The sequence below is a fragment of the Eurosta solidaginis genome, chromosome 4, assembly GCF_040869045.1.
Source record: "Eurosta solidaginis isolate ZX-2024a chromosome 4, ASM4086904v1, whole genome shotgun sequence".
NCBI classification, from domain to species: Eukaryota; Metazoa; Arthropoda; class Insecta; order Diptera; family Tephritidae; genus Eurosta; species Eurosta solidaginis.
The window spans coordinates 149702410-149716078 of record NC_090322.1 but is presented as its reverse complement, the minus strand read 5'-3'; the positions used below and the strand labels follow the sequence as shown (position 1 = coordinate 149716078).

Below are 13669 nucleotides of genomic sequence, written 5' to 3'. Positions count from 1 at the left end.
ACCCAAAAGGGGTCGATGATCGGTGACCAAGATAAACTTACGACCATATAAGTAATCGTGAAATTTTTTTACACCTGCTATCAAAGCCACAGCTTCCCGATCGATTTGGGCGTAATTTCGTTCTACTTTCGTTAAAGTCCTTGAGTAGAACGCAATTGGCTTCTCCGAGCCGTCATCCATGCGGTGGCTTAGAACAGCGCCAATCCCATAAGGCGATGCATCACACACTACTATAAGAGGCAATTTCGGGTTGTAGTGCACTAAACAACGTTCAGATACTAGGAGCTGTTTCAGGTTTTCGAACGCCCGTTGATGCTCTGTTTTCCAACTCCAATGGCAATTTTTGTCAAGCAGTCGATGCAATGGCTCGGCGATTGTTGCTTTGTTTGGCAAGAATGAATGATAAAAATTTAGGAGGCCTAAGAACGCCTGCAGCTGTTTTTTGTCTTTGGGAGAAGGCGCGTTTTGAATAGCTTTGACTTTGTTCTGTGATGGCCTAATTCCCAATGAATCCAGCCTGAATCCCAGAAATTCGATTGTTGAAACCCCAAAAGAACACTTGTCTTTTCGCAATCTAAGGCCTGCTTTGTCGAACCGGTTGAAAACCTCTTGCAAGCGATTTGCAAGTTCACTTTCCGTTTTTCCCATTACAACAATATCGTCAAAATATGGCAACACACCTGGTATATTTCTTAAGAGCGTTTCTATGAAGCTTTGAAATATTCCAGGTGCCGAAGAGATCCCGAATTGGAGTCTCGTAACTCTGAAAGCGCCTTTGTGAGTGACTATGGTTTGCAAGAACGATGATTTCTCGTCGACTTGCAGTTGCTGATATGCCTGCGCAAGATCAATTTTTGCAAATATACTGCCACCCTCAATAGAAGATAGTAAAGTGTTGATAGCTGGTATCTGAAAGTTGTGTGGCTTCAATGCTTTGTTGAGCGTAGACTTATAATCGCCACAAATGCGAATAGTTCCATCACTTTTAGGAACTGGCACAATAGGTGTAGCCCAGTCCGAGTACTCAACTGGCATCAATATTCCTTGCGCACACAGGCGGTCTATTTCAGCTTCGACAAGACCCTTGGTGGCTAATGGAATGCGACGAGGTGGATATCGTATAGGTTGAACAGCTTCATCGATGTGAAGAGAAACTGGGCTTCCTTTGAAACAGCCAAGCTCCTCTGTAAAGAGGTGATCAAATTGTTTTAAGATACCTTTAACCGACGATGCGGATTCCTGAATAGCATTGACGCCATGAATGCTGATGCCTAATGGAGCGAACCAATTACACCCTAGTACGTTGGAACGGTTGCCCTCTACAACAACGATGGGTAAACAGTTGACTTGACGTCCGTTGTATGAGACGTCCGTATCAAACATTCCTAATATAGGAATTTCGTTCCGTTGAAAATCAACAAGTCGAATGTCACAGGTATGCATGATTGGCTTGCTTACTGGCCACACACGCTCAAATGTATTTGACGACATTATGGTATAGTTTGAACCCGAATCGATTTCGAATGTGCAATTATGTTTATTGATACTAATAGTAGTTGATTTCTTTAAATCGGTCAGCGGTAAAATTTGATTAATGGATTGTGGTGGCTTTTGCTTCTTCGAGCGACCTGATGAACGCGTTGGTTTTTGCTGATGGCCAGAATTAGATGCCGATGAGCGACATACGCGTTCAAGGTGACCTTTAGTGCCACAAGATGAGCAGATTGTTTCTCGATGTGGACATTGGCAGCGGGAATGGGAGCCACCACATCCATTGCATGGTTTCGTTTTCAAATTAGGTTTGTTACGGGATTTCATACGATCTTGGCGAGTATTGTTGCTAACCCCTACTTGGTGAACTGGTTCAAGATTGCGCATTTCAGATGCATGTTTAAATGCGGATTCTGCTGCAGTAGCTCGATCAATAACTTTTTGTAATTTCAGGTCAGTTTCCGCTAAAAGGCTGCGTTGTAATGCCTCATCACGTAGTCCACATACTAAACGATCACGAAGCATGCGGTCTAAGGAAACTCCGAAGTTGCAATCAACAGCCAATTTGCGCAACGCCGCAACGTATTCAGAAAATTTCTCATTTGTTTGTTGGTCGCGTTTGTGGAATTTGAAATATGCGGCGATTTCCGATGGCCGGGGTGAAAAATGACTTGTTAAAATCGTTTTTATTTCGTCTATCTTAAGTTCACTCACCTGACGGGGCGAGGCCAATGACGACAGCAGGTCATACAAGGGTGCTCCGGCTAATGTGAGAAATACGGCCTTTTGGCGATCATTACCCTGTACGTCATTGGCCAATAAATATAGATCGAACCTAGCGATGTATGAAGTCCAGTTTTCTGGATGTTCCACAGTGAACGGTTCCAAATTACCAAGGGTCGACATTCTACAGCAAATTATCCCCTGAATTTTTTGTGCGTTCTGCTGCCTTAACTGCGCCGTTGCTTCTGGTGATTCCTTAGATTCCGTTGTTTTTTCTCCCTTTGGCGACATGCGTTGATGAAATCGTATAATTTTTGCAATGTGACTTTTATTTGCCCTTTTGTATGGGCTTTTACAAGTCTTACGTAGCGCGAACGAAAAAAGTGAGCAACAAAAATGTTAAGCAACGTTGTGTGTATACTAATGATTTTCGGTATCCTACCGACTGCGCCAGTTTAGTATACAACAACAACTTTATTCAATATTAATTATTAAATCTATGCTTAACAACGTTATTCTTTGCTGCTCACTACGCGACTAACTATTTCTTGTACAGCTCAATTCTACCTTCGGTTAAATGCAATATATACTTATGCATACATATGTTTTACATACTGAACAGTTCAATAGCAATACCTAAGTCATGTAAGCAGTGAGAGAATGAGTCAAATTTATAGTTTGAGTGCATGAGTTCTACTCGAACATAACACCTACCACACCAAAATTCGTGTGTTCAAGGTAAAGCAACATCAAAATCTTTAGAAAAAAGTTCCTTCTATGGGAAATTAAATTCTAAGCGGGGTCGCCCTTCGGCGATGGTTTGGCAAACACTCCGGGTGTATTTCTGTCATTAAATGTTTCTCAGCGAAGACTCATCTGCTTGCAGATTGCCGTTCGGACTCAGTATAAAATAAATTTGTAGCAAAAAATTAAAAACGAAATAGCACGACGTCAATTGGAAGAAAAGCTCGGCCTAATCTCCTCGGAGGTATATGGCACCTGTATTTGTTTTAATTCTGATTGGAATGTCTACGGTACAAGCTTCCAGGAATGCGCTCTGCTTAGTTAGCTCATCGGCCTTTTCATTGCCATATATTTCCATACACCTACGATGTCTTTTCTCTGTCTTTCCTCCCTATTCTGATTCTCACTGGGGTTGCTTATGCTCTAACAACCTTTAAGATATTTTGCTATGCTATACTTTGCTCTTTGCTTGATGGCAGTAGGTATTTCGTTTCGTCCTCATTCACCATCAAACCCATCCTTTCACTTCTTTTTTCAGTTTGAAGTAAGCAGAAGTTAGGGCGCGAAAAGAGAACAGAAAATTGTTACCTACATTACCTCAGTACTCTCTGAACATCAGTTACCAGGTAACCGTTTTTATGTTTACAGAAGTCTGTCTCTGACATGAAAACTTCTATCTTTCACCGAACATGGTGGCTCTAGGTTGTCGCCCATACGCCTGCTTGTCTCCGATTTTTGCTTTGTAGAATAACGTCTCGTTTCCCTTTTCAACTCCCGATATCGTTCGCACACTCTTCTTCTTTCGTTTGATGCCAACGTTGCCCTATAAGCAGGTTCTTTCTTTTAATTGCAATGTGGCACTTTTTATCGTATCAGTAGATTTTCCGTGGCCACCGGAGGAATGCGGTGCTAATTCATGAGTGTTCGCGACCATGGTAAGACCCATGGTACGAGAAGAAGCACAGTTAAGACAATAACAACATTATCGGTAGCTGAACAACTTATAGAACATCACCACAGGCCTTGCAATAATCGTGACCATACCTCATAGTTTGTTTAGATACCTAAATATGGCACAAATGTGGCTATCGACTGACCGCTCTGCGTCCGATTAGCACCAGTTCGCAGGTAATCTTTTAACCTTTAGTCCAAAACTTTCAGTGACTTTCTTTAATTTTCCCTGTAGGAAGCTTGTCGTGGAGTTAAAACTTCAAGTTTCATTTTTGGAAGCCTTTCGATGTTTCCATTACTTTAATTGCCGTCCCAACTCCTCTCGACACTGTCCATGATTCCTAACCCTCCACCAGGACAGCTATTATAAGAGACTTCTAGGGCGTGATTTTAGTTCATCGGAGAAGTTTTGAGTTCTTAATTGTCTACTCAGCCCCAAGTATCACTTGTTGGCAGGAGTTCTTTGTCAATTGATTTCAAGCTGACATTGTTTTCGCTGTTAATGTTGGCTCCCAGGTAGACAAAGCATAGTCTCGAATTTACATCCCTATTAGTTTTTTGTTGACAGCATGTACTTTGTCATGTTCTCTTTCACCGCAAAACCCCCTTTTTGGCTTCTTGATCCAATCCATAGAAGGCAACACCTACGTAGAGTAGAGCTTCTTATAGAACTTGGGGGTGGGGTAGGGAAGGATGGCCTGAAGGTTTAATGTGGCCATACAAATCGTTCCCGAGATGGTCGGGCTAGTACCTTAATGGTGCTGTGTTACCGGAGCGTACCGGATACGTATCCGACAAGGGCCCATCACATCGATAACATTCCCCAAATCGGGGAGTAACCTTATCGCTACAACAACAACAACGTAGAGTATCTTACTATGTGAAAGAGTCACGTGTAAACAGCCAACGCAATCACGTGCATCCGCTTCAACAGTTTATTTTCGTACAAAAATTTTAACAAAAAAATGTAAACAAATCTAAATTCAACCAAATATAAAACAAAAGAAAGAATAAATGCTTAGGTTAGGGACCACAGCAGCAGCTGCTGTTTTGCTGACTGCTTGGGGGATCACAATAAAGAAACTATTTTTAGCACATCCTTTTGTATGGCTCCATATGAAATGGTGATGCAGTTTTAGCATCCAGTCAATTTGAGCGTTCACACAAAGCGGCAAATATTTGAGCAGTGTATCTGAACATTCGTTTAACTAAATTTAAATGCAAAAAAAATATTAAAATTAAAAAAAAAAAATTTGAACATGTCCTCCTCTGCCTTTGGTATGCGTGGCATGAATAATAATTTTGGCATCAAGATTTGTTGTTGTCGCGTATTCACGTGCATAAATTTTGGTTTTGTTACTTCACGTGTGGGTCTCATCAAGGTCATGGAATTGACTTTAGCTATTTTGTGTGAAGGTTTATTAGTGCGTTATGGAGTGCCAGCTGCTGATACGATTGGTCAAGCTTTAACGAGTATGCTAACAACGACCGCTTACTGTTTTACAACAACAGCGATATTGATGATATGTTATTGTTTTTCGGAAAAATCTTCTGGCCTAATTAGGCAATCTATGTTTGTAAGTAGAGAGTAATCGTAGTAGAAGGGGTTAAAAGTGTATCAAACCCCAACGGGGCGTGTAGTCAGTCCATAGTACTTACGGAATCAGCTACCATTTTTTTTTTTTTTTTTTTGAAAAACGTAGAAAGCTTAATTGCTTTTTAGCTGCTTATCTTCCACGCCCCGAATTATGTATCTAAATGTTGTCCAAGGATTGTTACAGGATCGAACCTTAAAGGCCAATTAATGGTGACTTATAACCATAAACCCCTAACCAGATAAAACAGCTGATCGAACCTACCTTATGCAAATCAATGTAAACGATTAATGGTGCCATACCATAACGCCAACGCCATAACCATATCATAGCCAACCAATTGGTTTTTGGTTTCTCGCCATATCCATAACCTAAAAATATTTGAGTTGGTGAATTTAATAACTTTTTGTAGATTTTATTCATTGTTTTGGATTCGTTATGACTAAGAGATTTATTTTTTGTGGAATGTTTGTAATTTTTTGCGTTTTCTTCATTTTTATGAAATTTTCACGATTTTTAGGTTAAGGCACTATCAATCGATCACATTAGAGATGGTTATGGATATGGGTATGGTTACGACTATGGCAAAGGAAGTTTAATTGGACCTTTAATGAGAAAGCAGTTAACAGGTGGTATTAGGTGATACTGAGATGGGTATTCAAAAGGAATGCCCGGGATCTTTGTTACTGGAAAATTTCAATTGATCTGCTATCAAGTGTAATAGCCGATCTGCATGACATTAGAATTAGGCGACGCCAAGATCGGGCGACGGAAGATGCCAAGAAAAGCGCAAATTCACGAAGAATAGTTAGGTGGAGAAATGGTATCAGCGAAAGCTAGGCGAACTAAACTAGTACCTCACGCAGATATTGAGTGGGCGCGGCGGTTTCAGGGAGTATTGACATAAGCGTAGGATAGAGGAGGATCCTTTTTAACAACACTGCCCTACGTTGAAAACACAGGAAAACGCGTTTTCATTGACCTCGCTTTCCTGGCGAAAGACATCTCGTACCAAATTATCTTCCTTAAGGAATTTAGTTAATGTCTGAAGAGACTGGTTGGGTTTCGCATTCGAAAGGAGGCTTTGTCATTACACACCTATATCCTCTCCTGGGGTAATTCCAAGGAAGGAGCGCCCTTTGTGCATTTTTATATTAATGGCATACATTCGTTAGGGCTCAGGCAGGGTAGAGTCAACACATAACGTTCGGAGTTTATTAGGTTTGTCCCGATGCCGCGAAGTGGTACAGTGAGATAGTGGAAGTATTAAAAGAGTATTGCCGATATATAGACGTTTCTGTAAAAAGTCGAGTTTGCCTCTTAAATGTATCATTCTGATCAACGCATTAATAAGGTATGCAGTTGTGGTATGTGGAATAGCTCTCAATCAATGGCATGTGAAATAAACTCATCAATACTGTTAAACTGTACCTACCGTCCCTACCAATCTTTATACTTGGGGTGGCATACTTAGTAAGAACTATTGCAGGGTTAAATGGAATGTCGGTACAGACCTGCAATAAAGACACCTATATATTTCCAATGCCACAGCATTCCATACCACCGTTAAGTACCCTGAAGCACAATGTTGGTTGACGGTATTACAATAAATATAAATATAAATATTGGGTCCGGTCACAATCTTTATTTACGGCTCAAAAACTTATTTTGGGTCAGGCATTGGGATATTTACCAAAGATAATAGTGGCGGCCGTTGTGGTGTGATGGTAGTGTGCTCCGCCTAACTCACCGAAGATCCTGGGTGCAATCCACAGGCAAATCAACATCCAAAATTTTAGAAGCAAGGTTTTTCAATTAGAAAAAAAATGTCTAAGCGGGGTCGCCCTTCGGCAGTATTTGGCAAGCATTCCGAGTGTATTTCTGCCATGAAAATCTCCCAGAGAAAACTCAGCCGTTTAGAGTCAGCATATAAAGAAGTAGGTTCCGTCCCGCAAATTTGTAGGAAAAATTAGAAAAGGAACCCGACGCAAATTAGAAGAGAAGTTCGGCATAAGATCTCTTCGGAGGTTATCGCGCTTTACATTTATTTTTTAATAGTGACTTATTTCACTTTTCTTTTGGAAGTATGCTCCAATCTTCCAGATTGAGGTATTCGCTATCCTCCTATGCATAGTGTCATTGGTGGACAAGAGGTTGAGGAGTAGGCATATTTTTATCTACAGTGACTGCCATGTTGCCAACCTTATCGCGCTTACTAGACTCTGGGTTCCGAATGAGACGGCTGACCACATCGCCGCTGATATATTGAAAATGAGACGCAAATCGCGTTATTTCTGTGATTGAAATATCGAGTTGGTCCTCACAACATTTTACGACACCTTGAAATCGTGACTGCCCCGTCATATCATCAAAATTATGCCTGGATACTTTATCGCCAAAGTGGGTGAGGAAGAGGTATTTGATCCTTCAGTTGGAAAATTCTTCGCCTACGATAGCACTTCTTCCAACGGTTTGTAGTTGATTGACTTTAGTGTCGCTGGAAATACGGTGATATGCAATACCACGTTCCAGTACAGAAAGATACAACCAAGCTGCTTGGCTGTCTCTTAGTAGGAGAACACCCATCCAAACCGATTATGTCGTAATTGACGGCAAGCATTTTACGAATGTCCTAGATATGCGTACTCTACGAGGTCCGAAAATCGACCGAACAGTGGGAGAACATTTCTCACTCGTATTCACACACGCCTGTACGGACAGCATGAGTGTCCAGATAATCCGGCAAAACAACTGATACAAAGAAGAATGTCTCACTGTCACGGAAAAAGAACGCATCGATATACCCATGCTGCGTACAGCATCGGTGTATTTGAGCGATCTCTGGCACGAAAGTAGCAAAAAGACGGCTACATAGAAGAAAGAAACGTGAGACAGAAGGGAGTGAGTGCAAGGCGTTTGAAATGCTGGTTAATAGAAATAACCAGAAAATCAGGCGGATTAAGGAAAGCTTCAGGACGGGGAAGGAATGTTAATGATAAACTGTTAACCGACATATAATAACATTTAAATTATGAAAGGAAAACTTCTCCTGATTGCTAGATAATCAGGGAGGTAGCCATAATGAAGCATGAGTTGGAATTTAAGTTGCTCTGCCGGATCCCAAGGAAAAACGACGCAACAAACCTTTTTGTGGACTTCAAAGCTGCTTTTATCGAACACATAAAACAAGTGACTATGTTTATATGTTTGAAATAGAGTTCGCTGCAAAGTGTATAAGGCTTTACCAAGTGGCGCAAACCACCACCACCACCAGATTCTTCTTCTTCTTGTTGTAGAAAGGAGAACACTACACGAATGTTTTGGCAATTTTTATCGATGTTGACGGTCGTTGGGAGCAGGTATGTTTCGGGAAATAGCACCACTAAGGTACCCGGCCATCGTGGGAGCGATTTGATATGGCCACGTTGAAGCTTCTAGCCCATCCGACCCCTGATTCCGTGAGGAACTTGAGATGCCAGATCCTCGCATTTTAAATAAACAGGATTTACCACGAGAAGGCGGTTTTGGTTGATTATAGGGTTGGAGATGCTACTTATAAAATGTGCTGACACCCCCTTCAAGGACTGCGCTACAAAACATCTTCAATCCCAACACCAACAGCTCCGTTAGGCTTTGGAACGACCTCTCCGAATGATTCGAAACCAAACGAAGCTTAAGACAGGGCGACTCCCTATCGTGCGATTACTTCAACCTGAGGCTGAAGACGATTGGATTGGTTGAAGTGGCGGAAAAAGTGAATGGAGATGTGAACGAGGGACAAGAGAACCTCTATACCGGGAATTGCCCGGTGAATCCTGTACTCAAAGAACAATATCCAAAACTAGCAGAGGAGGAACGCACTGTCCCTAGGGAAACGCGAGTCACTCTAGCTCAACTTCGATCTGGATACTGTAACAGGTTAAACTCTTACCTATATAGAATCAACCACGACATACAAAACATATGACCTGCTTGTAATGTGTCCCCACATGATACCAACCATCTCTTTAACTGTATTGTGGAACCAACGCCTCTAACACCCCGTTCATTATGGGCCACCCCTGTTGGAACAGCAAGTTTCCTTGGACTCCCGTTAGAGGACATTGATGACAATTCGTGATCAGTCGCACCTATTGGATGGAACGAAACACTGCTACAAGAACAAGAACAAAAACAACAAAAACAACATGGACAAGACGAAGTACTTGCTATCAGCAAAGGAAGAATCGGCGAATTCGCGCTATGGCAGCCACGGCACTGTTGACCGATATTAAGATTGCGCGCCAGCTCAGAGAGTATAGGAAACAACACATTTATTTGGCAGCAGAGGAAGGGGGTGTAACCTTTTCAGGTATTTCCCTTAGGCAAAACAAGTAAATTTGAGCCAGGAGGGGACCCATACTTACTAACTAGTCTCCAACTAGTACTAACTAGCTCCAATTTGAGTAGAATTTTGTTTGTCGCCAATCTAAAGTTATTGTGGTCTGTGCTTACTTGGCTAAGTAATCCATGTTGTTGTTGTTGTAGTGATAAGGTTGCTCCCCGAAGGCTTTGGGGAGTGTTATCGATGTGATGGTCCTTTGCCGGATACAGATCTGGTACGCTCCGCTAACACAGCACCATTAAGGTGCTAGCCCGACCATCTCGGGAACGATTTATATGGCCACATTAAACCTTCAGGCCATCCCTCCCTCCCCACCCCCAAGTTCCATGAGGAGCTTGGGGTCGCCAGAGCCTCTTCTGTTAGTGAAACAGGATTCGCCGCATGCGCTACACAGCCCCTTGAATCTGGTATTTTAGTCGCCTCTTACGACTGGCATACCTACCGCGAGTATATTCTGACCCCCTAACCCGCTGGGGGACTAAGCATTCCAGCATTCCCTCTGCCTCCTTTGAATTATATTATAAGCATTGTGCAGTACTCGTATCTAAAACATAGGTCTTGAAAGGGGATGCGAAGCAAGCTTGCAAAATTTAGCAAAAATGTTGGGATTGATTCTTAAAATTGGGCAGTACACCTATCCAATCTGCACATTTCCAAAGTAGACTTAGGCTGTTGGCGCTTGTGGCCCGAAGCATATATACTTTTTCAGGATTTGCATTCTCTCTTCTAGGAAACACTTTTCAACGCAGTAGCTTGTAGTATGTACTTCAGTTCTTCCAGTTATATGGGGTTTGCATGTGTGGTTTGGCTGCAGCCGCAATTTCTGGTGCGTCCCGGTTTTTGGGCATACCCAGCAATGACTGCTGCATATGTAAGTACAGAACTGCTTATACAATATCATAGCGATGGCTGAATGAATGTTTCAGAATAAGTTTCAAAAATCATCATAATATATCAGAATTTGGTTTGAAAAAACGCTGTTTCAAACAAAATTTGAATTTATATTTAGGTGGAACCTTTATGAACCAAAGTTTTGGATGCGTCGCTTTTTAGCTAAATTCTGATGTATGGCATATTTGAAACAAATTCAACCTGTTTATAAACATTTCTTCGAACAGTTCTGTTCAGTCGTCGATACATACATATGTACATTAGACTAGGTCGATTTATTAACCGATATCGCGCCATCGATTTTTCGATAGGATTGGGGCTCAGGAAAAAAAGTTCCACTACGCATACCCAAAAAAAGAAATTTTCGAGCCTGCGAAATTTCATTTTTTTGACTTTGATTTTTGAGGTTTTTTCATGACCTACTAAAAAAAATTTCATTTGATTGTAAAATTTTCAAAATATATATTTTTTTTTTTTCAAAAAACTGTTATCGACGTTTTTAGCGAACATTTTTGGGTCGGACAGGGTATAAATATGAAAATTTTTGTAGTGGGCCACGAAAAAACCTTAAAAATCACAGTCGAAAAAAAGTAAAAAAAATGAGATTTCGCAGGCTCGAAAATTATTTTTTTGGGTATGCCTAGTGGAACTTTTTTCATGAGTCCAAATCCTATCGAAAACATTGTGTACTTATCCACAATGATCGAAAAATCGATGGCGCGATATCGGTTAACTTTCGTCTTTGTATGAACAAATCGACCCACCCTAATGTACATATATTCACATAATAATAACTAACTTTCTTTCAGTACATTGGTTATGCTGCTGGTATTTTACATGCCATCGATGCGTTTTTAGCATTTAGATATTACAGGAGTCATCATTAGCGATGAAGTGTTGACATAACAACAAATGTTTAAACTTTATTTAAAATCATTTTTAGTTGTAAGTTTACATATTTTTATTGATAAATAAAAATGAACAGCTAAATTCATAAAAGTTTTCTAGAATATCATAATTATAAACTCCAATTATAAGTGCCTAACAAAACTATTTTATTTTTTATGAATTTGGCATGTAAGTATATTAAAATTAAACATCTGTATTTAAGGCACGTAAAGTAACTTTACCTTTGTGCGTTAAAGCTATATTATTTTTGGTTTTAATTGATTTTACATACATAAATAATATCAAATAAACTACATTAAATTAAAGAAATAAACTAAATAAGTATGTTTAATAAGTTAAGCAAAATTGCCCCAAATAAAATGTATCAAAATTACAGATGTATATTAAAATATTGGAAAAAAAATCACTGTGTTTTAACTAAAACTAAAATTGATACAAAATAAATACATAATATTATATTTCACTAGAGTTTAGCCGTTTTCAAATGCCTATTCTTCTGTGTTTTTCGTGAGCTAGTCGATTTTATTGAGCGCTTTGAATTTTCTGAAAGCATAAATTTTATTTAAACAAGTAAGGAAGGGTAAGTTCGGGTGTAACCGAACATTATATACTCAGCTGAGAGCTTTTGAGACAAAATAAAGGAAAATCACCATGTAAGAATATTAACCTAGGATAACCCTGGAATGTGTTTGTATGACATGGGTATCAAATGGAAGGTATTAAAGAGTATTTTAAAAGGGAGTGGGCCTTAGTTCTATAGGTGGACGCTTTTCGAGATACCGGCACAAAGGTGGACCAGGGGTGACTCTAGAATGTGTTTGTACGATATGGTTATCAAATTAAAGGTATTAATGGGGATTTTAAAAGGGAGTGATCCTTAGTTGTATATGTGAAGGCGTTTTCGAGATATCGACTAAAATGTGGACCAGGGTAACCCAGAACATCATCTGTCGGGTACCGCTAATTTATATATATATTTAATACCACGAACAGTATTCCTGCCATGATTCCAAGAACTTTTGATTGCGGTAGGTGTTACACTCATTTTACAAAGTTTTTTCTGAAGTTATATTTTGTGTCAAAAAACCAATACAATCACCATGTTTTATCCCTTTTTTCGTATTTGGAATAGAATTATGGCATTTTTTTTATTTTTCGTAATATTCGATATCGAAAAAGTGAGCGTGGTCATAGTCGGATTTCGGCCATTTTTTATACCAAGATAAAGTGAGCTCAGATAAGTACGTGAACTAAGTTTAGTAAAGATATATCGATTTTTGCTCAAGTTATCGTATTAACGGCCGAGCGGAAGGACAACGGTCGACTGTGTATAAAAACTGACGTGGCTTCAACCGATTTCGCCCATTTTCACAGAAAACAATTATCGTCATAGAAGCTATGCCTTTACTAAATTTCACAAGGATTGGTAGATTTTTGTTCGATTTATGGCACTCAAAGTATTCTAGACAAATTGAATGAAAAAGGGCGTAGCCACGCCCATTTTGAAATTTTTTTTATTTTTGTTTTTTTTTTCACCATATCATTACTGGAATTGAATGTTGACATAATTTACTAATATACTGTAAAAATATTAATTTATTGTTAAAATTTTACTTTTAAACTTTTTTTTTAAGTGGCGTGTTCGTCATCCGATTTTGCTAATTTTTACTTAGCACACATATAGTAATAGGAGTAACGTTCCTGCCAAATTTCATCATGATATCCTCAACGACTTCCAAATTACAGCTTGCAAAACTTTTAAATTATCTTCTTTTAAAAGTGGGCGGTGCCACGTCCATTGTCCAAAATTATACTAATTTTCTACGTCATAAGGTAAACCCACCTACCAAGTTTCATCGCTTCATCCGTGCTTGGTAATGAATTATCGCACTTTTTCGGTTTTTCGAAATTTTCGATATCGAAAAAGTGGGCGTGGTTATAGTCCGATTTCGTTCATTTTAAACAGCGTTCTGAGATGAGT

The 13669-nt window shown here is 39.8% G+C and overlaps 2 protein-coding genes across 2 annotated transcripts in view; one reads left to right on the top strand and one right to left on the bottom strand.

Annotated features, from left to right (window-relative positions):
• The first annotated feature begins 4807 nt into the window (after positions 1-4807).
• On the top strand, positions 4808-12112 carry sing (MARVEL domain-containing protein sing). Its single transcript, XM_067783376.1, has 3 exons — positions 4808-5486; positions 10619-10759; positions 11589-12112. The coding sequence occupies exons 1-3, from the start codon at positions 5169-5171 to the stop codon at positions 11664-11666; spliced, it is 537 nt and encodes a 178-aa protein (XP_067639477.1). The 5' UTR covers positions 4808-5168; the 3' UTR covers positions 11667-12112.
• The window catches only part of Axs (Abnormal X segregation), a 33441-nt gene continuing 31644 nt past the window's right edge, over positions 11873-13669 (bottom strand). The window contains exon 11 of the mRNA XM_067783372.1: positions 11873-12231. Coding sequence (XP_067639473.1) covers positions 12201-12231 — 31 coding nt within the window. The 3' untranslated portion in view covers positions 11873-12200. The remainder of the gene's footprint in view (positions 12232-13669) is intronic.

Coding starts and splice junctions, on each gene's coding strand:
- sing (XM_067783376.1), top strand. CDS start 5,169: ATGTCCTCCTCTGCCTTTGGTATGCGTGGCATGAATAATAATTTTGGC. Junction 5,487..10,618: donor TAATTAGGCAATCTATGTTT/GTAAGTAGAGAG, acceptor TCTCTCTTCTAG/GAAACACTTTTCAACGCAGT. Junction 10,760..11,588: donor CAGCAATGACTGCTGCATAT/GTAAGTACAGAA, acceptor ACTTTCTTTCAG/TACATTGGTTATGCTGCTGG.